Here is a 26,200-nt window from a genome sequence, read left to right on the forward strand (position 1 = left end):
CTTCCCATCCAAGTAATTTGGGCAGACATCCTCAACAACCCATGATGAGAGGTAGACACTCCTGTAGGATGACATATTTCACGTGATGGAAGACAAGGGTCAGAACTTGGTAAGACGAATCCCATGGTTACACACCTACACGTGTTCAGCTCTGCACAGGGAAAGTGAGGCACCAAGGAGTGAGATTACTTATATCCAGCATGCTTAGCTGAGAAACATCAAAAAAGTGTGTTAGGAAAAGGGAATCATTTAGAATTAGCATAGCTTTTTGCTTTCAGTGATTAGTAGTAAGAGTTGACTAATGCTTGTTGTGCTTGATGGTAACATTACTGTGGATCAAAAGCCATTAAAAAGAACCCTGAAGTTATTTTTAAAATACTGTGATGGGATCTTTTGATACAACAGGACATCATTGCAATTAGGTACAGTAAAGCACAACTTGGTCTAGTGGTGTCCAAAGCACAGGAATTGCAACTGTTCATTAAGTAGTATCAGCTTCAGAGAGGTGTCAGGATTTTTATACAAGTCAGGTCTATCATGTAATTCTGGTAATGAGAGCTTCCTATTACAGCAGTGCCAGCATCCATTCAGAGTTAATTGCTACTGGTGTCATTATGACAGAACTTGGCTCTGTTCCCACCTGTCTCAAATGTGGACAACAGTGTCTAGGCTGTCCTTCTAAATGGATGAGGAAAAAGCTGCTTGTCTGTGCCTTGAGCTTCTGAGCTTTGATTAATTTGCCTAATATCATTATAAATGTTCAAAATATAACTGATCATATACATGCCATGGGTTATTTCTTACTGTAGCCTGTGCTAGATCTCCTTATCGTTTATTTCCTCTGTCTTCAAAAATGGAAGTGTGGAAGCCTGTGCCGGAGACTATCACCAGAGAAATCAGTCCTGAATGTTGCTGTGCCCAAGGCAACTACAAACCTGAAGGTAATTCAGCTATCCAGCTTGTCAGAAGCAATAAGTACTGTGTATCACAAGAAAAATATTCTGACTGGTGGAAAATAATGGATTGAGAAGGCTAAGTATGCCCTGCAGAATTCTTTTGTTCCATGACCATGGTCTTCCACATATCTCATCTTTAAAGACAAGACTGCAGGCAGTCCTGGCATCTTTCAGGATATATGTTAGAATTACCTTGGTAACTTTTAAACATTACTCTAGAAGCCTCGTTGTCTACTGTACAACTCCATTTTCATTACCATCCTTGGCTAGCAGGCTGAATAAAATTTACAGCAGTCACTGCCTAGTATACTAGTTAAGATAGTATTCAATGGCCCTAATTTTTGTATGTGCCTGAAGAAGAGCTTGTGTATAGAGAAGCTATCAAATTTTTTCTCAGAATTTAGTTTAATTGATAAAAAGATATAGTCTCTCCTAAAAAATGTTGTCTCTGGTGTATGCACAAACCTTCTTTAGACCACCCCCATCACAACTGAAACTGCAGTGACACTGTGGGAGACCAGTGTGAAGTGCTGCAGTGTGGATCCCTTATCACTTCAGTCTCTTCTCAGCTTAAGTAATACTTTTCCACAAAGACAGGGCACCCCTATCCTGCATAGGGTTTAATTATTCTTTTTGAGTTTCACAAGAGGAGAAATCTTCTTAAGCAACTGAATATATTTTTCATTAATATCCAGCTGGATAACCTCTTCCCAAGTTATTGAGAAATGGCTTTAGGAATTACTGGAGGTGAAGGCAGTGCAACAAATAGGAGTTGTCTGGAAGGGATAAGATTCCTTGTCTGTCTCATGATGGATACTAGATGAGTTTGATTTTATATACTTGATAGAAATGTGGAAGGGAAGAATTTTTCAGATAGGGGATGCCCAAATTACTTTGGAACAGACTGAAATTACTTATCTACTGTTACAACTGTAAGAAAACCAACAAATAAAACAACCTTCACTTGACATAAAGTGTCTGCAATTTATAACTAAGATCACATACTGTTCTGGATGAAGAAAGCAGCACACAACCCCAGCAACTTGAAGAAATTAGTAAGATGGTAAGCTGAGATATGGACCTGAATGCCCTCACTTATGATTATGTAAAAACATGCAATACAGGCAGCTCTGTTATAGAGCCCGAGTAGAGGGCTCTATCATGAATGAAGAAGCAGAGAGAGATCCAGAAAAAGGGGGGACATTTACAGGCTTTTCCCTTTGGGTTGAGAAACTGAGACTTTTGCAGTATTGATTCTATAAGGACAAGTTATATATACATCTCAACAAAAACTTTAAATTCTTCTTGAAAAAGGAACAAAGGTCTTGCTTTCTTGAATGCAATAGGAACAAACATCAGGAGTCACATGTTTCACCTGTTTTAATGCACTCTCAGTTTTTTTCTTGTGATACTGAGATCTATGTTAAAGAAACTCTTCTATTCTGCATCCATCCATGCTCAAATACACAATTTATTCCTCCCATTTATTTTTCTGATGGGCACAACATACAGCCCACCACCTTACAACTACAGATGTGTGTTGGTCCCCATAACTGAATCCATCACGCCATGCTGCCAGCTGCTGTAAGTGGTAGCTCAGCTGTCCATGTTCACTTAGCTTAGCTTCTCAGTTTCATCTGACATAGTGTCAGGAAGAGTGCTGAGCTTGCCTGTTGACTCTTTGTGTTTGATCTTGGACAGTTTGCTGGCACCCATTAGTCTCTGGCATCCTTCATCACAGCGACTGAGATGGCATGTAATGATATTGTTGAACAGCTGCTCCAACCTTCCGTACCATGAAACCAGCCACAGAGGAGGAAACCATTTCGATGACTAGCAGAAAGAGGTCTCCACTGAAGTGTAATTTTCTAAAACAAATTGCTTCTGAGATTTTCTGCGTGGTAAGTAAAAGCAGGAATGTTTTAACCATGAGCCTTTCTGTCAGTGGCATTCTGAAAAGTGACTCTCTGTTTAATCCCTTTTCCTGTTTTAAGTGACCAGATTTAAGATGCAGTCACGTACAATAGCTAAACAGTGAGCTATTTATTTTGTGGGAATAAAGGATTTGTATCGAGCACTTACTTGAGAAAGCTGTCTCTGAATGATGATAAGCCCAGGTTAATCAGTATGCAGCCATACACCGCTTAAATGTTTTCCACACAAGTCTAGCAAAGATTAGGCAGTTTTACTGGATTATTTTTCAATAACATTCTGAGTACTAAGCATGAGGTTTCCTGAAATGTATAAAATTAGATACAATTTGTCTTCTTGTCTCATTCACTCATGTGAAAAACATACTGATTTCATTCAAATAAAGTCTACGGTTTTGTCACTGACTTCAGTGATGCTGGTATTTCAATTTTTGTACTCTTATTTCAGCATTAAATCACCCTTCCTAGCACTCCTGGGCCTTTGTTTGTATGTGAGTAGTGTGATACAGGATAAAGTGAGTCCAGGTCTGTCAAAGTGAGACATCAGATCCGTATTTCCCTTTTTACTAAGATGACATGACACTGTAAGCATTAAATGCACGCCAAGCTATTTGAATGAAAAATTCACAGAAACATAACATATTGTCTCATAATAAACCATACTGGACAAGATTCAGAGATTTCCTTAAAAAATCTCTACTTTTATAGTATCCTGTGAAAGGAACCATAAATAAGAATCATCAGTATTTCTGTACAAGAGGTTATTTTAAAGGTTTCTTTTTCTGCCATATGGACTCCTGTTGTCTGTCATGCTAAGAACATTTATTTGTAAAGTCTAGGGTTGTGCAGTTTTGGAAAGCTTCCATGTACATTTTGAAAAGGGAGATGCAATCTCTGCATAAGGTCACTAAAGGCAGATGTAGTTTCATTGCCTGTTACAGCATGCACAGAGAATATGTGACTTTCTAACACATTCTACAGTGCAGGAGAAAGATTATTTAAGTGTTTACCAAGTGATAAAAAAATCCAGACAATTACATATGTTTCAAATTTTTTAAATATTCTACATCATAACTACTCAAAAAATACATGTAGCATGACTTTTAACCCAAGGAAGGAATTTTTCATAGAATCATCACATCTTATAATGGTTTGTTTTGTAAAGGACCTTAAAGATCATCTAGTCCCTGCCATGGGCAGGGACATTTTTCATTAGATCAAGTTGCTCAAAGCCCCATCTAACATGACTTTGAACACTTCCAGGGATGGGGGATCTGCAACTCCTCTGGGCAACCTATTCCAATGTCTCACCAACCTCACCATGAAAAATATCTTCCTTGTGTCCAGTCAAATCTACTAACTTTCATTTTGAAACCATTACTCCTTTTCCTGTTACAGTAGGCCTTGTACAAAGTCTGTCTCTGTCTGTTTTATAAGCCCCTTAAGTATTGAAAGGTCACTGGATTTTCAGTTTTATGATATTGTTTTGTCTTTGCAGGGAAAACTCCAGTGTCAGCAAAGAGACACTGGCAGAAGAGCAGAGTATTGCTAATCATAAGTGAGTGTGTAGAACAGGTCTTCTTGAGAACCAAAAGATTCTTTGGGCAGAGATTGCCTTTCCACTCTACATGTCCACTGTACCTACAGCAATGCTATCCTACATGTGGCAATCATAATAATTACAATAAATATAGGGTTTTTTCATCAGCAGTATCACTTCCCATAGACTTCTGAAGGTGTGAATATATTTACTTTCAGAGGAAAAAAAAATTCATTTAGACAAATCAGTCTCTTTTATGCTAAAGTTACGCTTCATAAAAGGAACTGCTATTGAAAAGACTACATTGGTACTCCCTGAACTGATCTGACAGAGCATGTTTGGCTTGTTTCATCCACTGGGGACTCTCAGTTTACTTAAATATTATGAAACCAGAAGGTTCATGTTTAGAGGAGAATTATGTACCTCTCAGCTTTTAGGCAGGCAACTACATCATGGTCTGTGGGAGACAGAGCAAACTACTTCTGATAGAGCTCCTGGCAGAACTTTAGGGCAGTGGGATCTTCTAAGGAGTTGCTGTAAAAAGTCAGTGTTACAGAGTGGACCCAGCTATTCTGGGGCAATGAGAGCCACTGGATGAGAAAAAGCAGATGGGAACTAGTGGTTTCCCTGTAATCTCATGGCCTATAATCACATATACAGGACAAGTGCTGAGTCTACCCTCTGACATTAAAAAGCAGTTTTTACAATGCTAGTATTTTTTCATATGTCTGCTGCACCTTATTCAGAAACTGGTCTGTGAACAACAAGCCCAATATTTCTCTTTATAGTTGATATGCTGAAATATCCTGTGCCCAGTCTGAGCAGCTGCTCTGTCTGAAGGTCCTACACATCCTTTATTGTTTGTATATGAACAACCACTGAAATGTTTCTGTTTCTGTTGTCTTTGCTATACAGTGTAGCTAGAGGATGCTGATGCTCTTCAAATAGCTGTAGTAGTATAAAGTGCTAGAAATGCTTGTGCTAACTTGGGATGGATAAACAGATTTCAAGAAATGCCTCTTCTGCATTAATGAACAAACAATTCACCTCTAAAATAGGCTTGTAACGAAGCCACACTGAGGGCATTTCCTGTCAAAGCTGTTTTTCACTTTTACCTAGTCCTGTGTTGTTTGCTCCAGTTGTTTGCTTTTTCTGCAGGTCAGTGTAGAGGAGTTCTCTGTGATGGTTTTACAGCTCACCCAGACAAGAACATAACCCTGGGCAAACTCAGTGCAGTGCTCACTGAGTGCTGACTGGATGCAGCTGACTAGGAGCCAGGATGGACAGCACCATAGTCAGGTGTACAAGCAGATAACTGCAGAAATGCTTGTCCATATACTTTTCTGGAAGAGACACAGCCTCCCTTACCTGTTTTTTCCTCTTGGATGTGCTGTGTAAACATTTTGCTCTTGTGGCTTGCTACTTTCTCGCACTCAGTGTTATTGGTACCCAGCCGCTAACAGCTTTGATGGAACATGATCATTTGGAAGCCTTGACTCAGTGTCCTTTCCCTTAGACCTGCACCATAGGTTCAGGAATGAAAATCAGGTGTGGCTGAACACTGGAGAAAGGCAGTTGTGTTTCAGTCCCCAAAGGTGCTGGATAACACTGCCTCCAGTTAACTTAGGGAAAGTGAAATTTACTTCAAACTTCACAGCAATGAACTTCTAGATGTCTTCTTTTTCTCCCTGCAATATAGAGGTGTAGCTGTTTAATGAACTCTGGAAGTCAGAATATCCAGCCCAGTATGGTAATCATTAACAGAAGTAAAAGTGGAGAGTAAAAGTTAGGACTGGAATACCACATAAGGACTAAAAATAGTGCAAATATATTAGAGTGCAATGAAAACCTTTTTATTTGCTCAGTAATGCAGAAATACTTTGGCAATAAAAAATATGTCAGTCTAATTCTTCATGTGAAGGAACTGAGTGTGGTAGGTAGAACTCTTTTTCAGACAGGATATGTGTGTGTCATAGTTAGGGTCTTAAAACACGTAGAGCCTCTGGAAGGGATATGAGGAAGGAGATGGGGTGAAAACTCTCAATCTCCCCAGTTATAAATCTGTATCTGCTCACCAAAACAATATTGCAGACAACTTGCTTCATGTCTGGGCTGGAGTAGAACTCACCTAATTTTAAATATTTATAGTGGGATACCACTGTTACCTAGACCCTCTTTTTATTGGAAAGAAATATTTCTCATGCATTATTCATCTTGTTCTAATGAAGTCCTTAAAGGAGTTCAGATGAGTCATGTCTCCTTTCTGGACATTACAGTGTAAAAGGCTAAAGTTCACTGAAATTATTGCCAACCTCGTTGCTTCTTGTAAATTATTTATTTATTTATTTATTTATTTTGTTTATTTAACTGGGGAAAAGAAGGTGCTTTTATGGTTTGAAGTTTATCCAAATGTATTGCAAAGCAGGAATTTGTATTGCATCTGTATTCAGCAAGGTTCCTGGGTGAATATCCCAACGAAGTGCAACAATTCTATGCGCATGGGCATGCTATGGACATGCTGCTTGCTGTGACAGGTCAACAACAATCTCTACACCGTGTTAAAAGTGAACCTTGGGCACATTCACAACATCTTGGTTCTTTGAATTCATAGGTGACAGTGGCTCCCTGAATGGGGGAACAGAGGTCCAGAATTTTCTCATCTGAACAATGCCGTGTAACAGGCACATAATCCAGGGGAACAGCAGAGTCTCAGGTGTGAGAGAGAAGGAAGAGAATGGAAATCGGAATAGGAGTGGGAATGGAAAGGGGTAGAGGAAGGGAAGGTGTTCAAAATTGGATGTAGAAACATTGCAGGTGCAGAATACGAAAGTCTTTTGCTTAAGATGTAATTGTTGGGAGACAAGTCCTAACCATCAGACTACATTAAAGTGTGTCACTGAACAGGTTGAGTGTACCACTCCAATGGGTTGAGCCTGTACTGCATAGCCAGCAGGGGTTAAGGAGGGAAAAGCAGGTTGAGGCAAATGTAAAATTTTCCTGGAGACATCTACTACATATTTTGTCACTGAGCCAGTTAAGTGTTGCAGTTCATGCCAACTAATCTATTAATACCTGGGTTGGAAGGCACTTTGCAAAGTCTTAACATATACTGCACGTTGTGATGTTTTTAATATATAAAAAAAGGAACAGTCAAATATTACATGTGTATAAAGCCCCTGAGCACAAGTATTACCTTGCTGAAAATTACTGTTTTGAATCAATTCCCAAACTTATACACTACCATCAGCACAAATTCACTAGCTATCCCATATACTCTTTCTACTTGATTGGTTTTGGCTTAGGCATCTGGCCTTCTCAGCATTATGGTGAATCTCTTCCAATACTGAACACTCCAAATATTGAGCTATTTTTTTGGGGAGTTAGGGTGTAACTTGATCTGACATATTCACAATCAATATAGTTGCTTCCCTTTGCTGTGCAGTGGGGGTTTGGTATTGTACTACCTCTCACTGAAATACCTCTGCTGAACCAACCCTTAAGCAAAGAAAATTTTCAGTCTGGTGTCACGATGCAGCAGCTGCTGAATATTGAATATTGACTATCTGTCATTACCTGGATGGTTGTAATATGGTAGGGAGAGGGAGGTATTTGTTTCCCTGTATTTTCTTTTATTTCAGAAGAGCCACGTATATACTGTGACCTTTAACAGTTTTTCTTTATAAATATGTGGCAAGGTTCTGGCATGCAATGTCTACAAAAGTAAATAAAGTCCCAACCACAGCTTCATCAGGAAATGGTATGAAGATAACTTTCCTTTTTGAGACTGATGCCTTGGCCACCAAGAAAAGAATAACCAGAGAATAATGACCCCCACTGCTTTCAGTCTTGCCCAGCTCTTTTAAATACATTTATCTGCCAGTTTGCAAGCAAGAATTTCAACTTGCTTTTGATTAGGGGATCACTCCTTTCATGGACTTGTATCTAAAGTTTATGCAAAACTTACCTTTCAAGAATGCTGCCATTCTTTGGGGAAATAAGCTGTTATTTTGTTTGCCTATTAATAGTGAATCTAGCCAAATTTCTGGTTCATTATGCTTCAGAGTCAGTAGCAATATTTTGCCTTCTAACTCTAGATAAAAATATGTTGGAAGATTTTTTTGACTATTTATATTACAGACTTGTTTCATTTTCCAATAGGGGAATGGAAGTTAGTTGCATTTTAATTGTCTTGTTGATGCTTTCAAAGAATTGTCTTTATTTGTAAACACAGTTGTTAAATCCATACCTCACCAATTTTCACAGCTCAATCAAGAAATCAGGAATATCAGACAACTTAAGTAGCAGAATTCAAGTTTTAAATAGAAAGTCAGCTTCCTGAAAACATGGGAAACCATGGGAAAACAGAAATAAAACTGGAGCTTGATTTCAGTTTGAAAACTGTAAATGCAAACAGTATCACATAAGTTAATGAGCATGCATGCAGAGAATACAACCTTAGATAAATGTTCTCAAGTGATCATTTACAGAACTAGGTTTCTATTGAACTTTTCATAAATCAAGCTGTTACAGTCACCTTTTCATTGCTCTACTCTGTTTGTAGTGCATTGCAACTAATCCAATCAATATTTTCCACTTTTTGATGCCTTGGTAAATTCTGAGACAACTGAAAAGGGCCCAGAGTAGGAAGCCATTTGAAAGACAGGGTTTAGTTGCTGCCTCTGTTGCTGTTTTTCTAGGTGAATGTGGATTTCTCACCTCTGTTTCCTCATCCCTCAAAGTCCTATTTGTAAAGCTGGGATAATGGTACAGAATGTTTTCCAATCAATAGTCAAAAAGTGAAACAGGAGAGCCACTTACTGTTCCCTTACAGTTTCAGACTTAATTGTGTCAATCAAAGATGTCATTATTCACTGAAATGCTAGAGGACAGAAATTATTAGCAAACAGCAAATACCTGATGTTATTTGCTCCTCTTTATGTTCTTTCCATTCATCTCTTCTCATTTCCCCAATAAAGGCTGCTAGGAACTGTTTGGTTGACAGCAAACTTACTGTGAAAGTATCTGACTTTAAGATGACTAGGTAAGGGAAAGAACTGGGGGCCTAGTGAAGCTCTGATGTTGGTTTACTGGCATTGACCAGCTGGCTGATGGGAAAGTTAAGCCGAAGGGTGTGATACAGCTCTTTGTGTCTCCTTTCCATTAATGACTGTAAGTCATTTTAGAAGAAGAATAGGGTCACTCTGCTGTCTTAAAAAGTTAAGGCTTAAGGGCAAATTTCAGCTGAGAGATTTCACTAGTCATGTTTTTAAAGAAATCTCAAAGTTTTTTTGGTGTACGAGGTTTTCACCTAATTTGAGGACCAAATATCTTAATCAGATTACCTGATTAACAGTTGCCTGAATGGTGAGGATGAGCAACCTACAGAGCACATCGTCTGAGAAGAGGCTGAGGGGAGCAAGCTGCTTAGCCTGGTGAAGAGGAAGATAAGAGGGTATCTGAAAGCTGCCTGTAACTACTTACAGTTACAGAGCCAATGGAGCCAGGTAAGTCTTATCTGTGCCGGGTGATATAACAGCAGAGCAGATCTCGGCCACAGGCTGCAGCTCAGTAAGAGAAGTTGTTTCTCCAGGAGGGGGGTGGAACATTGAAACATGCTGGTCAGGGAGAGCACAAGATGGTAATCTTTGGAGGCTTTTAAGACTTAGCAACACAGTCATGGCTGACCTGCTCTGATGCTAGTCGAGCAGGAGGCCAGGCTAGATGGCCTGACAACAGGTGTTTCTATGATTCTGAGTTATTTCTCTAGAAAGTTGGTAGCAATGATCTGTTCTAGATTATCCTAATACCTCTATCAGGTATCCTTTGGAAATTTAAGGTTCTGCCTAGGCTTTCCTTAGGAACATTGCGATGTACAAGAAAGAAGCAGTAAAGTTTTTTCCACTGTAACTCAATCACAACCAAGTTTGGTTCTTGCCTTGTAGGTATGTTCTGGATGTTCTGTATATAAGTTCTCTAGGAACCAAGTTTCCAGTGAAGTGGTAAGCACACAAAGTTTTTCAGTACACCAAGCTGAGCAACAAGTCAGATGTATGGGCCTTTGGTATGTAGGGAATTTGACATATGAATTTGTGTGTATATATGCCATTACATTTGGATTTCATCAGCTTATTAGGCAGAAATGCTAGACATTTAGCACACTGAAGGATTGTGAAAAGCAGTTACAGTTTGTGTTCTTGTTTAATATTTTTGTGCAAACAAGCCCTATCCTATCTGGAATTTTTTAGCCCTTAGGGTTTTCATTAAGGCAAATAGAAACTCTGCCCACTCGCTGTTTGCTACATATGTGTTTAATATGGTAAAGTAAACTTTGGCAGTGGAGATAAAGTGGAATCTTTGGTATACCTAGACCATAAATCAGTGCTGCCCAGTTCAAAAGGGCTTTTCTGTTTTTCCCAGAGGTCAGAGTGGACTCTGTGCATAAGCCATCTGTGGGAGAGCCTGTGTAAACTGGGACTCTGTATCTCAGCAAAAAGTATTTCTGTTTGCAGATCACTTTCTACCCAGGAATTTCAGACATTTGAACTTCTAGTTCAGTGGTTTCAAGCTATGGTTTAGAAATCCCTGAGGTTTGTTCAGTGTTTCTTAAAGTCTGCAGAAGGTGTCAAAGGAAAGAGAACCTTTTGTGAGCAGGCTTGAATTCCACTTATCTGGGTCTGCTTCTCCAGCAGGAAAATTTTGGCAGCTGTCAAGTTGATAAAAGATTGGCACCACACTATTCTTGATGTTGAACAATGGTGAAAAAAGCAGATAAAAGTGTTTCCAAATGCTGGGCTGCTTCTTATCTTTAATCTCAGCTAGTCTCCCAGTATTAATGACTCTGTCAGAGAAAGAGTTCATTCATGCCCTTTACAAGTTGTTTATAATATATACAATTATATCAGAAGTTGGATTTTCAGGTGATACGTTTTCTTTTTGCTCTTATTGATTAAATTCTGGCCCCAGGCTTTACTGGCATTAACTTCAATATTGGCATTAACTTCAATATTGGCATTACCTTCAATGAGAAATGTTATTTTTCCATAGAAGATCTTTTTCTCATTTTAACACTATCCATTGATGCAGTGGAAGCAAGGGGAGAGTGGGATCTGTCAGTTCTTTTTTGGTTGTTATTAATTAATCAGACTTTAAGAAGTGAACTGATGTATTCATATCCCAAAAGCAGATGTCAAAGAAGAAAGAAACTTGGGGTTTTTAAATGTTCTCATCAAGGAAAGCTGGGATTCAGGTTCCATTTTATTATGATCTCACTGTTACACCACAATGTTCCACTCTTCAAGCTGGAGGGATGTCAAAGATCCCAAAAATTTCTAAAAAAGGAAAAAAATATGCAGCTAGTATTATATATAATTTTGAAATAAATATTTCACTTTTTTTTTTTTTTTTTTACTTTAGGGTAGGCATGAATCTCACATATGTTCAGTTACAGTCAAAACTGTTTCCTGAAAAACTATAATTATGAATTGATGATTTTGGTATTATCCATATCCATATTATCCAAAATATCTATTGCTTCAGTATAATCCAGGTTTAAAGGTATGTGCAGCTGACACTATAAAGTATTTGGAAATCTTTCTGATACCAAAGGAGTATATGTCCCACTCATTAAAAAACAGTAAATTTTTTCTTATTATTTTATAAAAACATAGATACCTCTCATTGTCATTTTGTTTTTCCTCCCTCTCTGTGCACACACACACATATATAAGAGGATGTTTGCACATATTCTGTAAAATTTCAGTCCATTGTTGTCCACATTAAATATATTTTACAGCTAACTTTATAACCTAACTTCATCTTCCCCTGCAGTAGGAGTTGTTTTACATTTGGGTATAAAGTCACACTTTTTAGTTCCCTTGATACTTTTCTTTGGACAATATTCTCTGAGTCTGATCAATTTTATCTTGCATATATATCTTGTTTTGTGAAAAAGGACTTACCTTGTTGAATTTCTTGACTGTCATTTCATGTCTTAATGTGGGAGGTGTTCACTTTGATAAAGCAGCCCTGTGAGCTTTAATATAGTATGCCAGTGACTGAGAAAGTTTCTCATGGATACAGATTTTATAGAACACAACAGGTTTCAAACACCATCTACTAGGTAATGGACAACTGCTGGCATGAGGTATGTATATCTGCTCATACAAACTGGAGAAAACAAAACAACAGGAGCCACTAGGAGTCCCTGCTGATAGCTGAACTGATTCTTATAGGGAAAAATATCCTTTATAGAAGACACCGCTTGTATGTAGTACATTCTATATTGTATCTAGCTCAGGAAATTTTTAATACAGGAAAGAGGTCATAAAGGAAGATTGGCTCCCTTCATTTCAGAAGCGTGTCATCATCATACCCTTCAACATCAACAAAATAAACAGGATGAGATTCTTTTCACCTAATTTTTTTTTGGTTTAAAATTTGTGGCTGAGCTAAAGTAACTGTCCAGATTTTGTTTTCCATAATTACAGGACCATTATGGTACCTCTCCATGGTCATTTGTCCTTTCTCTCTTAGCCACCACAGAATAAAAGATATTTGCCTTCCTATACGGAGATCTTAAACAGCAGATGTGGAGGAGACTTCCACCTTTTTAGGTAGGTAAGGTGTAAAATAACTCTGCCCTTAGAAGGAGAAGGAATGTGTTACCCCACCCATGACTCTAGGAGCTGTGAGTCAAATGCTGATCATGCTTGTTTTATTTTGAGAGATCTGCATCTTTTGTGCCAAAAATGATCCTAATTTATTGTTCCTCTTCATGTAAAAATTTTAATCACCTGCTTGTGGACTATGACTTGTTTCTCACCAGCAACAAAGAACTGTTTTACACATTATTGATGATACTGTGAAATGACCATGATGTTTCATTGGGTTTTTTAATGTAATTGTCAGGAAAATGAGAAAAGTGACTCATATTTGAGGGCATGTTAGTGAAAGTAAACCAGATTAAACTATCGCAACGTAAGATAGATATAAAAAGTAACTTTAATTTTATTTTAGCATGCAGAAATGCATAGCAACATCACTGTCTACAGATTTCTGCATGCTAAAATCAAGAGAAACACATGGAAATTACTGTACCTGAATTATTTTAAAATTTAACTACCAGAAAAGCGCCCTGCCTTTTATCAGCTCTTACCATTTTTTGAGGCATTGAGAGAAGGCAACAGAGCTTGAAAAAGAAGATTCAGAAGCAGATGAATGTGCATACTGGTTCCATATCACCTGCCTTCTGTGCGAGAGCTAAATCTGAAATCCGCCTGACATTAGGCACCCCTATTATTCTGTATATTAGCGTGCTTCTCATTTAATCAGGGAATTGACCAGGAAGCATGTGGAGAAATCTTTAGTGACGCTCTGTGGGTGACAGAATTTGGAAGGATACCGATACCGTGGAAGAATACAATTCATTTCGTTAGCATTTTTTCAAAAGAGTTCTCAGACACTGAGATATATATATATATACCAATTATTTGCACTCCTTCAGTGCTTCCAAGCTGTCATTGTTTGGCCTTAACTGGTAATGTAAACAGGGAAATACATGCTTGTTAGGTTTTCTGATTATCATAACTCATCTGAATGTGTTTTTTCTTTGTAATCACTTGAAGTTGACACCTGAAGTCAAACTTAGAACTGCTGCAAGTGACAGCAACATAAATGGATATAGTCTCACTTTCAATTACTTAGAAATTACTACTGGTAAAATATGATATCTGTTTTCTCACCAGTATTATTGACTTTAGTTTTGGCCCTCAGGGTGTTCATTTGATTTGGAATTCATTCTGAGCTATGTATCAAGGATATTTGCAATTTAGCAACATATGTGGCATCTTCTAGAGTGTTACTGCTTTCTGCTACAGGTAAAAGAGAAAAATAAAACTTTATGCAGGATTCTATAATCATTGCAAAGTAAATGGTAAATTTGCTGATTACTATAAAACCTGAAGAGCAAAAATTTGAAGATAACTGAAAATGCTATTAATATAATTGCTCAGCCAAATATTTTACTACTGAGGAGCTGAAATTTGGCTCCTCATGTTAGCATTTAAATAAGAACACCTAACTTTCAAATGTGCATAGCACTACAAAAATTAGTGCTAACTTCAGCAAGTCTAGAGGTACCAGATACATCTGAAGCTACATAATTGTGACAGAGGCATTTAGACACAGAGAGTTGTAAAACGCTGATCTAAAAAAAATAAAGTCAGCTCTAAAAAATTAATCTTTTTCTCTCTCCTTATATTTGAGCTAGACCAGCATGTGATATCTCTAAGAGTCCAAGTGGTGCCTGCTGGCCCTTTCCCTGGTGGAGCTGGCCCAGCCCTAGCAGGGACCCCCCTGCAGCTCTGGTTCAAGCTCACCTGAACCTAAGGAGTAAAAAATGCACAGGGCAGATATAGGGGGAAAGGAGAGAAGGAAATGAAGGTCTCTGGCCAGCCAGAAGCCACCTGTGCTTGCTGGCACTGCTGGGTCCCAGCACTGGAATCTGGCTTGGAGTGCACATCCTTGTCTGTGTGAAGAGCTATGTGTGTGTTTGAGACAAAGCAGCATTTGGGGGCATGCAAATGACTGTGGAATCTATGCAGGCCTGGGGGCCACAGGAGACTGCACAGGAGGGAGAGGTAGGGCATGGTATGATGCTGCCTGAGGACCAGGCTGGGTCAAGGAGTGCTGACCCAGAGGAAGTGTCAAGAAGGAGTGCAGACACTGAGAAAGTAGGAGACGGAGGGACCCCCTAGCATAGAGGGTGTGAACTGTGAGTGGGGCTAATGCATGTAGCTGACCTTTTTCATATAAATGTTGTCTTTTTATTTATGTTCTTCCAACATCCCACTGCATTCTTTTAGTGGCTTTGTATGTTGACAATTCTGAATGGTGTTTTTTAATTCATAACACAGCTTTTAAAATTAATTGGATTGAAATGAAAACTTTGTCATAATGGAAAAGTTAATCTTAACTACAGATCTGAAGGTGGCTAGCATGACTAATTGCATTATTTGGTTGTTTCAGGCTTCGCCATTCCCTTTTTGTGTTACTGCACGATAAGTAGGAAGGAAGATCAGATATAGTTGAGTTATTTATCCTAAAAGTTCAGCTAAAGTACTAAGATTTGGGGTTATTAAGGCAATAGAATATGTAGTATAGGTAGGCAACTTAAAAAAAAAAGTATTTTCATTCCTTTGCATTCCTGTCAAGTTTGCAGTTGATCAGTATCATCTGCCTACCATTTTGAACTGCTTCACTTAAGGGTCTTGTCTCAAACAGGAAATGAATGTGGAGCATTGTGATAGTGTTTTGTGATCCTCTAGCATCCAGCTGTGTGTTTTTAGATAAATGTCTGGCTTCTTTCTGCAGATTCTGATCATTTTGCAGGCCCATGATTTTAGGAGTACCTGCATTTGCTGGACATTTTTTGTGCAGGTTCATGTTTGCTAGTGGCTCTTTGTCACAATCCAGGACTGAGTATCAGATCCTTGTGACTTTCAGTGATCCTGGTGTGTACAGAAAAAAACATACTGGCATAGTGGCACCTATGGCATGGGACCTACAAGCCTTAGAATCATAGAAAACCTGCGTGAAAGGGTCCTCTGGAGGTCATCTAGCCAAATTTCTCCCTCACAGTGGGATTATCCTCACTGCTGCATCAGCCATACATTTTTCTACCTGATCTCTAAACAATTCTAAATGTGGAGATCCCACAGCCTCTCCTAGAGTATGGAAGAAGAACCTGTTCCAGTGCTGCACTGTTCTCCTTATGAACAGGTTTTATTTTTCATATGCAATCCCAACATCCCAAGCCTCAGTCTGCTGCCCCTTGTATGTAACAGCACAGTTGTATTTGTTGTGTGCAGCATTTGTAATGCAGTATTTGTAACAGTGGAGGCAATGACTACAATATGGAAAAAACCCTAAACTTTGATCATATAGTATTAAGGAGTTTTCTTCCATTTTTAATGACAACAAAACTCAGAGATATTTTAATTTTTTTTTTTTTTTTTTTTTTTTTTTTTTTTTTTTTTTTTTTTTTTTTTTTTTTTTTGAGGGAGCATGGGCTATTTGGTCTCTACAATACTTATCAAGCAAACAGTTAGAAAAATAATTTATGTTACAACTTCCTAATAAAGTTCCAGTACTTGTTAGTCTTCATCCAGTATCCGTTTTGCATTGATACAGATTTCTTGAAGGTGCAGAAATTGCAATTATTTCATATCAAATTGAGCTCTTCATCACTAAAGTTCTTCTGGTGGTCAGGTGTTTTTTTTTCCTCACTATTAGATCCACTTTTGAGGTCTCCATCTGGAAAGATCAAGATGTTCCCCCGGAGTATGTGAGTTATTTTTATGTGTGTATGTGTACTGATCTGTATACAGCTGTATACTTCCAAGCTTTTGTATTTCATTACAGAGGAAACAGAGAGAAGTTGGCACACTTATGAAAAGCAGCATGAAGAGTGTGTAATATTATGCACATAATTCATAGAAATGCCACAAGATACACATATCTTCAATTTTTACATGTTTTCTAGTTACCACATAAACAGCAGATTTAGTTGCTACTGGCCATGAATCAGTAGATTAATGGTCTACCAGAAGACATTATGTTTTAAGACATCCCACAGTGTTTTGGTCCTTTGCTAGGCACTATTGTTAAAAGTGAAAAATAAAAGAAGCAAACAAAACAAAACAAAACAGAAATCCTTAGTGTACCCACATCTTTCAAAATGATGTTTGTGTCTCTTCAGTTGACTCAAAGCCCATGTTGCTTTTTCCCTCTTCACCATAAGGGTTCACCGCTTCAGAGTTTGATCCTGCTTCAACTCTACTTTCTCTTGCTCTCCTGTAAGGAAAAGTCATTTTATAATAGAAGTCCCTGTTCTGTTCAAGTCCTTCTGGATACCCAGAATCAACCCTCTAATGTAAATAATACAGTGTTTAACTGGGAATATTTATATAAAAGGAATTGTGTTGGTTTTAAAGAGGACCTGTGGCAAAGCTACTATGTTCTTGGAAACCCCATTGATGGAGAGACATAGAAAACCAACCAAGCTTTATTCCTCTTAATGCAACAATTTTTAAGGAGAATTACATTACTAGACAGCCTCCAATAAGGTTATAGAAAACTGGAGGTGCTGATGAATGTTGGCAACTCTGCTGCTGGAGAAGGCACTGTGTTCCCAGCAGGACATGCCATCCGCCTTGCAGCAGGGCTGGCAGAAGCCTGGCCACCCTGCAGCTCCCTGTGGCTACAGCATCCGGGTGCCTTGGTCAAACTGCTTGTGATGGGGCAATTGCACTGAGCTGCCAAAGCTGCCGTGCACTGGCAGGGAGCTGAACCTTTAGCTATCCCTGTTGATAGGAGAGGGATAATAAGCTTTCATTCCTTAACTTGTTTCAGTTAGACTTGGCAGCCCAATTCGTAAGAATCCGGATGATTCAATTACTGGGACATCACCACACAGTGGTGATGATCATAGCATCAAAAAATATTACTCACTTTTTGCGATCTCTTTGGCCAGTGATGATCAAGGCGATAACTCCAATGACAACCAGACCAATGACCACCCCAAATACAATTAACCAGATGGTGACTGGAGGTTCATAAGGTGCAGCCAGGGTTGGAAGTATGCCCACAAACTCCAGCGTGCTATCATCCAACCTGAAAGCCTCATTGATTCGTCCCCGAGACATCCTGCCATCAAATGCAAATTCAAAGAGTTTCACACATTTATTGGAAGAAAAGAAACAGTTTTCAGTTGTTTTCTAAATCTCCAGTGTGCCAAGCTTCCTCTAACTGCTCAGTTGAAAAGGCTGCAGAGGAGGTACTGCTAAATCCATATTACTTCTGCCATGGGGTAGTGAGTGACAACCACAGTAAACCCTTAATATGTTGCAGCTTCACTGACATGTTCAGATACTGTATGAACTCTTAAACTCAGTCTTAACATTTATCAAAAGGACACAAACAACCTCGTAGTCTCCCTCTCTATTTGCATTTTGCTCTTCATTCTCTTTACCCTAAGTTTCTTGGCTATCCAAAAGGGTCTTAGATATGTGACATAAAACCACAGCTTTGACTTTTTTTTTACCTGTTTCCCCCTACAGTCTTCTGCAGTTTTAATTTTTGTGGTTTTCACTGCCCTAAACACGCTTTCTCTGGTATCTCTTCTGTGCCCTGTTTTTCCCTGAACTTCCACATCTGCTATTGAGTGCTAACCAGACAGTGACTTTCACAACCATATTCTTCTTCCTTGGTTCACCAACTTATCTGACTGCTTTCTCAATCCCATTTCATGTTGCTGCTGCTTTTAGATTTTTGCCCTCTTCTTTTCCCACTGTACATTATTCATGTTCATCTGCAGAGTTGCAGTTTTACTTATCATTTTTATAGCAATGACTTACAGCGGTATCACACTGTGCTATAAAAGAGCTGTTCATTGACCTGTAAGTGGGAACTAGCTCCTGCTCTGACCTCTTCTGTATAATCAAATACATCTGGCTGTCTTTCTAGCACGCCATTGTTCTGGAGTCCTTGCTAACAATAATTCCTTCACTGAATTTTCACTAATGAGAGGAAGAAAACACATGTGCTTGCACATACCATTACTATATTCTGTATTTCAGAATATAAGATAGTTCCTGTTAAAGTTTGAGCAATGATATTTTCTGGCAAGGTACGATGCCATGAGATGTGTTATGGTAATTTTACAAGCCCCCTGAAGCATTTTACATTGGCTGTTGTCCAGGACACATCAGATAGATGGAGTGTTTTCTTTCTGTCATAACAGTTCTCATCCTAGTTTCTCTCATCCCACTATTACAATTTTAACTACAGAACTGACTTTCTTGTCACCCCTTCTGCCTCAGCTGACTTGAGCACTGCTTTCCCTTCCACCCTTTCATCTGTTTTGTTGTTTGTTTGTTTGTTTGTTTGTTTTTTCCCAGAGAGGAAAATCTCACCTGATGGCATTTTCCACGTCAGCTTTGGGCACAATATCACTGATATTACCTGGCATGCTGACAGTAAGATAGAAAGAGATCCTTTGTGTCTGTTCCCCGACATGAATGTCTGTAATCCTGAAGGAGAAACAGAAGAGAAAGGTTACCTTTATTTTTAAGATACACTAACTTTAAATTCAGGCAAGTGAACACTTGTGTTTGATTGGCAGTACCAGGGGCTTAGTTTGTGCTGAGGGAATACTTCTAGTGACATCAACTAGGAAGTGAAATCAATTTTCCTGACAGAATTTCTTTTTTTACGTGCTAATTTCTAACTTTAGTTGGAGAGAATTTACTCCATACCTAAGGCAATCGTTGGTGTAATTTTCCTCAGCACATAATCACCTGCAGAACAGACAGGGTTTGGGATTGGTCTTAAGAATGAAGTGATATATGAAGTACCAAGCGGAAAAAAAGTCTTCTTCCTTATTTTCTGCTGGGAGTAGATTCTAGATATTACATGACTGATGTTCTATAAAGTAATATCTAGATATTACATGACTGATGTTCTATAGAATAGTATCTAATAGCTTAAAGAAGAAGATAATAAAAAGGTTGGGTTTCATACCAAAATCAATTTCATGTGAAAGATTTTGCATTTGTAACTGAATCTGGGTAAGATTAGTAAGTCTGCACCAAATTCTAGTGATTTTTAATCAATAAGTTTATCTTTTCTTGGCCCAAAACCTCTTGGATATCCAGTATCAAACACATACATTGCTGGAGATTTTTATTTCTAATCAGTGTACCTTCCCTGATATTCCCATACAGGGATTGGGCACAAATTCTCTAGACTCACCTGCACCACTGATATGCCACGGGAGACAAAGCCTTCTTACCTAACTTTAGCACTTTACTCCTAAACTTCAGACTCTTTAGTGAAAAGACACCATATACCCAAGCTGGCATCTTGCCTTTTGCAACCTCCTGGTGTTTGACATTGTTTGCTATCACCTTCCATTTGACAGAAGGCACAGTTAATTCCACCAGTTCATGCTGTTTCGTGAACCAGAAGCAATGTAGACATAGCTGGCACAATTAAGTAAGCCACTCACTGGAAGTTAACTTCCTGTTTCATCATCTCTGCATAGTATTTTCTCATGGCATAGGCGATGGATGACTTGAACAAGAAGAGCTCGCTGTCATCCCATTCATACTGTGAAAACAGCATAAGAGAAATTCATCAGAGATGGCAAGTTATTTGACACTGAGAAATCATTCTAAAAAAAAATACCAATTGTAAGGCATGCACATCAGTATTATTTATTTGTACCATGATAGCACATCAGAAACCTACCCAAACCCTTTAGGTCTGTTAATCTTGGCTCTCTGCAGGAGAATAACCAAGCAGGCATCCCTGCTGCCAGACATCAGGCTGTCCCTCTGCAATTTCCAGTAACTTTACATGGAGCTGCTGAAGATGCTGCAGTGCCAGCACATCTCTCTGCCTTACAGGGAGAAAAGGCATCAGGAGCAACACTATTGCTACCAAATATTGTGCATTGTCTTTGAAGTAAAAAGATTTCATAATTTGGATTGTTTTAGTCACATAATTTTATTCTTTTATTCTATTCTTTTAAGGAGGAGAACCTTTGGGGTAGAGTTTTTATGTGAAGGTGGCTCATTTATTCGCTTGTTTGGGGTTTGCTTTGGTAAAAAATTCATTGCTTCTGTATTTCTGGAGCAGACACTTATTTCTTGTTTTTCCCTGGAGAATAGGTAGGTGATGTATAAAATGTACTGCCTGTGTGCAGGTTTCTAGTGGACTACCTTATGAGTCCAAAGTTATTTGCAGTGGAAGTCAAAAACAGCTGCTCTGGGGCAGGAACTAAGAGCTGTACAGGGGGCAAAAACCACCACAGGAGCTGATAATTCAGTCTGGTCTGTTGTGCAACAGTGAATGTGCACAAAGGGAAAATTCCCAACTGAACTCTGTGGCAATATTTTTATCCCTCTAGGGCCTAGATTTGATTGCATTTATAGTACCTGGGCAGGAATGCCTCTAAATGCTGTCAGTAATAGTTTTACACAGCTCCTGACTTCCTTGAGTATCATTCAGGAAGGTGTGGTAAAAGGAAGCTCTGTTGTGTTTGTTTTTAGTTTTTGGTTTGTTTTTTCCTATTTTATTTACTGATATAAAATTAAGAGAGAGAAATATGTATAAATATAAAAAAGACAGGGATAAACGTTTTAGTAGGGTATGCTGCAAGAGGACAAGGAGTAAGATTTTTAGACTAAAAGAGAATTGATTTAGTTACTGGAAGAAATTCTTTAGTTTGAAGGAGTTGAAGCAGTGGGACAGGTTGCCCAGAGAGGTGGTGGATGGTCAGTTCCTGGAAACACTCAAGGTCAGTCTGGGTGAGGTTCTGAGCAACCTGATCTAGGGGAAGATGTCCCTGCTTATCGTAGCAGGGCTGGACTAGATGACCTTAAAGGTTCTTCACCACCTAAACTATTCTATGATTCTATAAACACAGGGGAGGAAAGAGCAGAAAGAGCCTAGTGTTGTCAGTCCATGCAGGATCAAGCCCCAGGAAAGGAAATTGCAGGTGGCCCAAAGCCCTGCAATCAGAGCAGTCCCTGTGGCGTTCGGAGGGCAGGGGCTGTGCCAGCCCTGGCTCTTCCCACCAGCAAGGGCTGAGGCTGAGTCACCTTTTCCAAGCAAACGCCCTTGGCTTTCTTCTGCTTTCACAGCCCCACACTTCTTGTTACCACTGCTGTCTCTGGCAGCCGGCACTGTTCACCATCACAGCCTATGATGCTATTGTGGGGGTTTCTCAAATTTCTATTTATGCCCAACCATTATGGGCTGTGTGGATGGGAAGTACCTGGCTGGCTTCTGATCTGTGTTTGAGTAAATACTACCCACACTCCTTCCCTCAGCATCTCAGAAACACACCTTACGCTGTTCGTTACAGGACCTGCTTTGCTTTCAGAAAGAAACAAACTCTGCCATGTGCCTCTGCTCTTTTCTAGTGTGTTCCCTCCAATATCCCACGTGTGACTTGAAAGACAGTGTAACTCTGGCCTCTGATTCAAAAAGGATTTTCCACTATAAAATACACCTAAATGCCTGCAGGCTGACAGCTCTTCATTCCCTAACACTGCCTTGTATGCCAGCCTTTTACAATGTAATCACACGTATGGCATTGTTCCAGTGGGGAATTTTGAACTAATGTTTGAAGAGGACTCCTGTTTTCAGAACTGGTGGTGGGTTGACTGATCCTCCTGGAACCTTTTATTTTAAGTAAAACACACCCTAAGAGACTCAGTGGGGATCCTGTAGCAGGTTCCTTTAGGAGAACACTTCCATAAAGCCCCAGCTGAAGTAAAGTTGTGAGTGTTTCAGCCTCATAAGCTAGACTGGTGATCCAATGATGTAGCCCTAATCTCATCGGCCTGGAAACAATTAGCAGGGTAATTGCGGCAGCGCACGCTCTGGTACAGCTGGCGTTAAGCCCATCCATGAGTCTGGGTGCTTAATTTGCCAGAACTTTAGGCTATTGAAACTTCCCTGCTGGTAGCAAGCCAGGGTTGAGGTCTGTAGCTGAGAGGTGCAGAACTGTCTGCATGAGCTGCAGCTGCCCCCGCAGCTTCCCCAGTGCAGCTCTGCCTGTGCTCAAAGGGGGAATCATCCCATTTCCCCTTTTTCTAGAGCAGAAATACAAATAGGTTTACTGGCATGCTCAGAATGCTTTCTGCTGTCTTAACAGTGCAAAAAATGAATTTCAAAAACCAGAAATTCATCTTAGACAAACAGTTGAACTGGGTTCACAGCTTCCGTGCACTGTGAGCTGTGTAAAGCAGCCAAAACATACTGCTCTGTGCAGCTGGGCTGAGATTCCTGCCCGAGATTCCCCCTGCCTTTTCTCTGTGCCTGTTCATGCATGTACCACTACCTGCTGCTGACTTACCAGCATTCAGGGTCATGTCCCCAGGGCTCAGCAAAAGAGAAATTTGTGCAGAGGCATAAAACAACTGAATGGAAAAGTTTTCTTGCAAGTTGGTGATGTGGACTGGTTTTGAGAGGAAAACGTATGGCTTGCTTTTCAGGGCTTGGGAACCTACTGCCCATACAATAACTCAAAATAAGTAATCTGTATGAGATTGTTTTACAGCTGCTCAATTGCACAACAAAAGACTGTGATGGCAAAAGGCAGGCATAAAAATGGTATTAAGCTAAACATTAACCATAATGACTAATAAACGTGTTGTAATATGGAACCTTTTCATGCTGTTGATATCAGTTTTGAATTGTATCTAACTAGACTTGGCAGTCTAGGAAGCAATAAAACTCCAGTGGGGCTTACTTGTGAGAGACTGATAGAAGCAAGAACATCAATTCGTATGAAAAATGAGCCCATGGTATTGTGTCCTTGCTAGTGCAATAGGCTCCAACACGCAGGTCTAAATGACCCGCTGGATGACATACTCATTCTTGGAAAATTACTAATGTTCTGCAAGGTGAAAATGGCTATTAACAGGAATGAAGTGTCTGCACTTAAGCCTTCTACACTGCTTCCCTGAGATTAGCATATAAAGGAATAGCTAGAGTAAGGAGCAAATTTTCAGCCTGGGTTAAGCAGATGGGCTAAGCCAATGCTTAGCCCATCTGATGATGAGTTTTTTCAATTGCTGTAATACATTTTATTGGACCAGCTGGTATAATCGGGAAAAGCAGACAAGCTCTTGGGAATAAAAGCCCTTCTTCTCATCTGAAACAGCAGCAGCTGCACTGCACTGTCCCCCACGATCTCAATAACAAAGCTGTCTCTGCATAAGGGTTGGAGGGCAGGGAGGCAGCCGAATATATCAGGGCCCAGAAAGATTACAGCAAACAGACAAAGAAAAATCTACACAGAAATGCTGACAGAAGTGTTAGTTTGAAGTCAAGAGCATTTAAGAATAGAATGTGGGAATCAACCCCTCTGCTTTAGCCTCACATTTAAATGTGAAATAGTGGCTGTAATAACTTCTGGAGTCAGACACTATAGCCATGATAATGAAAATTAGAAGAATTTAGGTAGAGGGTTCATTTAGACAAATCAACATAGCTGGGAAAAACACAGCCCTTTTCAGGATCACAGGTTTTGCTCTGTTAGCCCTCCAGGCTTGCCCTGTAGCAGGTGAAAAACTGTGATTGGTATCTCCATGGAGTAACTCATCTAGCTGAGATGTTTCTCTTAAAATGGATGGGATCACTCTCTGGAGAAGTCCCTTCACTGATTCTAGGGGGAGTCTTGACCACAAACTCAGACAGGACATCTTGTATGTGATAAGCTTTCACCTGAGATGATGCCACTCTTCAGACACAGAGATCAGCTATATCGTGCCTTATGTTCTGAGAGCCATTAGTACACCACCTCTGCTGCCTGAGCAATGGGAAGGGTGCCACAGCACAAACACACTCACCGCCTCGTCCCCCAGCGCTGACTTCAGGCTGATGCGCACTTTGATGGCATTGCTGGAATCTGATTTAAAGAGAAACAAGGGCCTTGTTAGAGCTGAATTAACAGAGAGTCTGTCCCTGGGAAACGATGGGGTGGCTAAAGTTTCCTTACGGGCTCCCCTGCTCCCCCTAGAGAGCTTGGAGGGACTGATCTTATTTCATTTCAGTTACCTCTACTGCAAACATATGCATGTGAGCTGTTCAGTCTTCAAGCCTGGCTTTGCATTAGACAGAAGGAAAATTCCTCTTTCCCACCATTGGGAAAGAGCAGCTTAAATGCAGACGTTGGTGTCTGGTTAGGTGAATCCCAGCATTAGAGACTAGCACAGCACTGTAAGAACTATGGTACTCTCTGGTAGAGACAGTACAGACAGTAAATATATAACCTGGGTGGTTCAACAATAATGTCTCCACAATAGGCTGAAAAATGCATTTTTCTCCTTTCCTCCCCTTGAGCTCCCCTCTTTGACTAACACGTGACATTGAAAATACAGAGTACTAATTTGCACTGGTTTGTCCCTATGCTCCCAGAGTCTGCTGGCTCCGAGGACCAGTCGTTGCCAGCCCTACAGAACAGGCCCACTTCTTTCAGGTAAGCGCCACACAAGTCAAAGCTCTGATCTGTCTTCCTTTTGTACAGCCATCCCACACTCTGAGAGCTGCCTCTATGACAACAACAACAACAACAAAAAAGCACCTCAATTTCTGAAAACTGGGTGGAGCTCTGACAAACCTCATGCTGACTTCAGCTCTGGCCATGATCATGGAAGCCAGTCCATTTTCCTGTGAGTAAAACTTACTACTTGGTTTGTATTCCCATAACCCTCTTCCCTAGGGAGAAGAGCCTTCAGTAGCCACAAGAGAGAGGGATTTTGCTAATCAAGAGTTGTGAGGACTGATAGGAGTCTTTAAATCACCCACAAGCCATACGTACATGGAGCCCAGTCTGTTTTCCAACCAACAAATCTTCCAGAATTGTTTTTTTTCAGCCACTCATATAAAGGTTCGAAGTAGTGGAGCAAAGGTGTTGCATTCATGTATTTCTCTCCTGTTACACTTTCCAGTGCTTCAGTCCAGGGCCTGGATCTGCCTAATGTCAGCAACTGTCTGTGTATGTGGAATGAGAAGTAATATATGTTATTGCCACATTCCATCTAGCAAAACAGTCTGTGATCACTATAAAAGTTTTCTTATTTGCTTCTGAATTCCTTCTTTTCTCCTATTATTCCTATTAATAAAAATATTTTATTTCCATTAACAGGTAATGAAACCTTCGATGTTTAGAGCTTTAGACATAAATTTAGTCAACTTGT

General features: G+C 39.7%; 2 protein-coding genes across 3 annotated transcripts in view; one reads left to right on the top strand and one right to left on the bottom strand.

Annotated features, from left to right (window-relative positions):
* The window catches only part of BMX (BMX non-receptor tyrosine kinase), a 26,031-nt gene extending 12,412 nt beyond the window's left edge, over nt 1–13,619 (top strand). Inside the window, 13 exon segments of the mRNA XM_027901353.1 lie at nt 810–1,030; nt 3,009–3,073; nt 4,386–4,445; nt 5,216–5,266; nt 6,798–6,819; nt 7,568–7,583; nt 7,586–7,679; nt 8,102–8,184; nt 9,125–9,174; nt 9,404–9,468; nt 10,370–10,491; nt 12,416–12,568; nt 13,543–13,619. Coding sequence (XP_027757154.1) covers nt 810–1,030; nt 3,009–3,073; nt 4,386–4,445; nt 5,216–5,266; nt 6,798–6,819; nt 7,568–7,583; nt 7,586–7,679; nt 8,102–8,184; nt 9,125–9,174; nt 9,404–9,468; nt 10,370–10,491; nt 12,416–12,568; nt 13,543–13,619 — 1,079 coding nt within the window.
* Nucleotides 13,620–16,487: 2,868 nt separating this feature from the next.
* Nucleotides 16,488–26,200, bottom strand: part of ACE2 (angiotensin I converting enzyme 2) — a 33,230-nt gene continuing 23,517 nt past the window's right edge. The window contains exons 14-20 of one of the 2 annotated variants that reach the window (XM_027901351.1): nt 25,822–25,994; nt 24,851–24,909; nt 20,494–20,594; nt 19,400–19,516; nt 17,937–18,131; nt 17,154–17,279; nt 16,488–16,739 (exon numbers count right to left, since the gene is read on the bottom strand). In XM_027901351.1, coding sequence (XP_027757152.1) covers nt 17,159–17,279; nt 17,937–18,131; nt 19,400–19,516; nt 20,494–20,594; nt 24,851–24,909; nt 25,822–25,994 — 766 coding nt within the window. In that variant the 3' untranslated portion in view covers nt 16,488–16,739; nt 17,154–17,158. Of the gene's footprint in view, nt 17,280–17,936; nt 18,132–19,399; nt 19,517–20,493; nt 20,595–24,850; nt 24,910–25,821; nt 25,995–26,200 lie in introns of both variants that reach the window. The other variant, XM_027901350.1, reaches the window with a different exon arrangement.

This window comes from Empidonax traillii, unplaced genomic scaffold (assembly GCF_003031625.1).
Source record: "Empidonax traillii isolate 1590-97213 ecotype Southwest subspecies unplaced genomic scaffold, ASM303162v1 scaffold778:size296861, whole genome shotgun sequence".
NCBI lineage: Eukaryota > Metazoa > Chordata > Aves > Passeriformes > Tyrannidae > Empidonax > Empidonax traillii.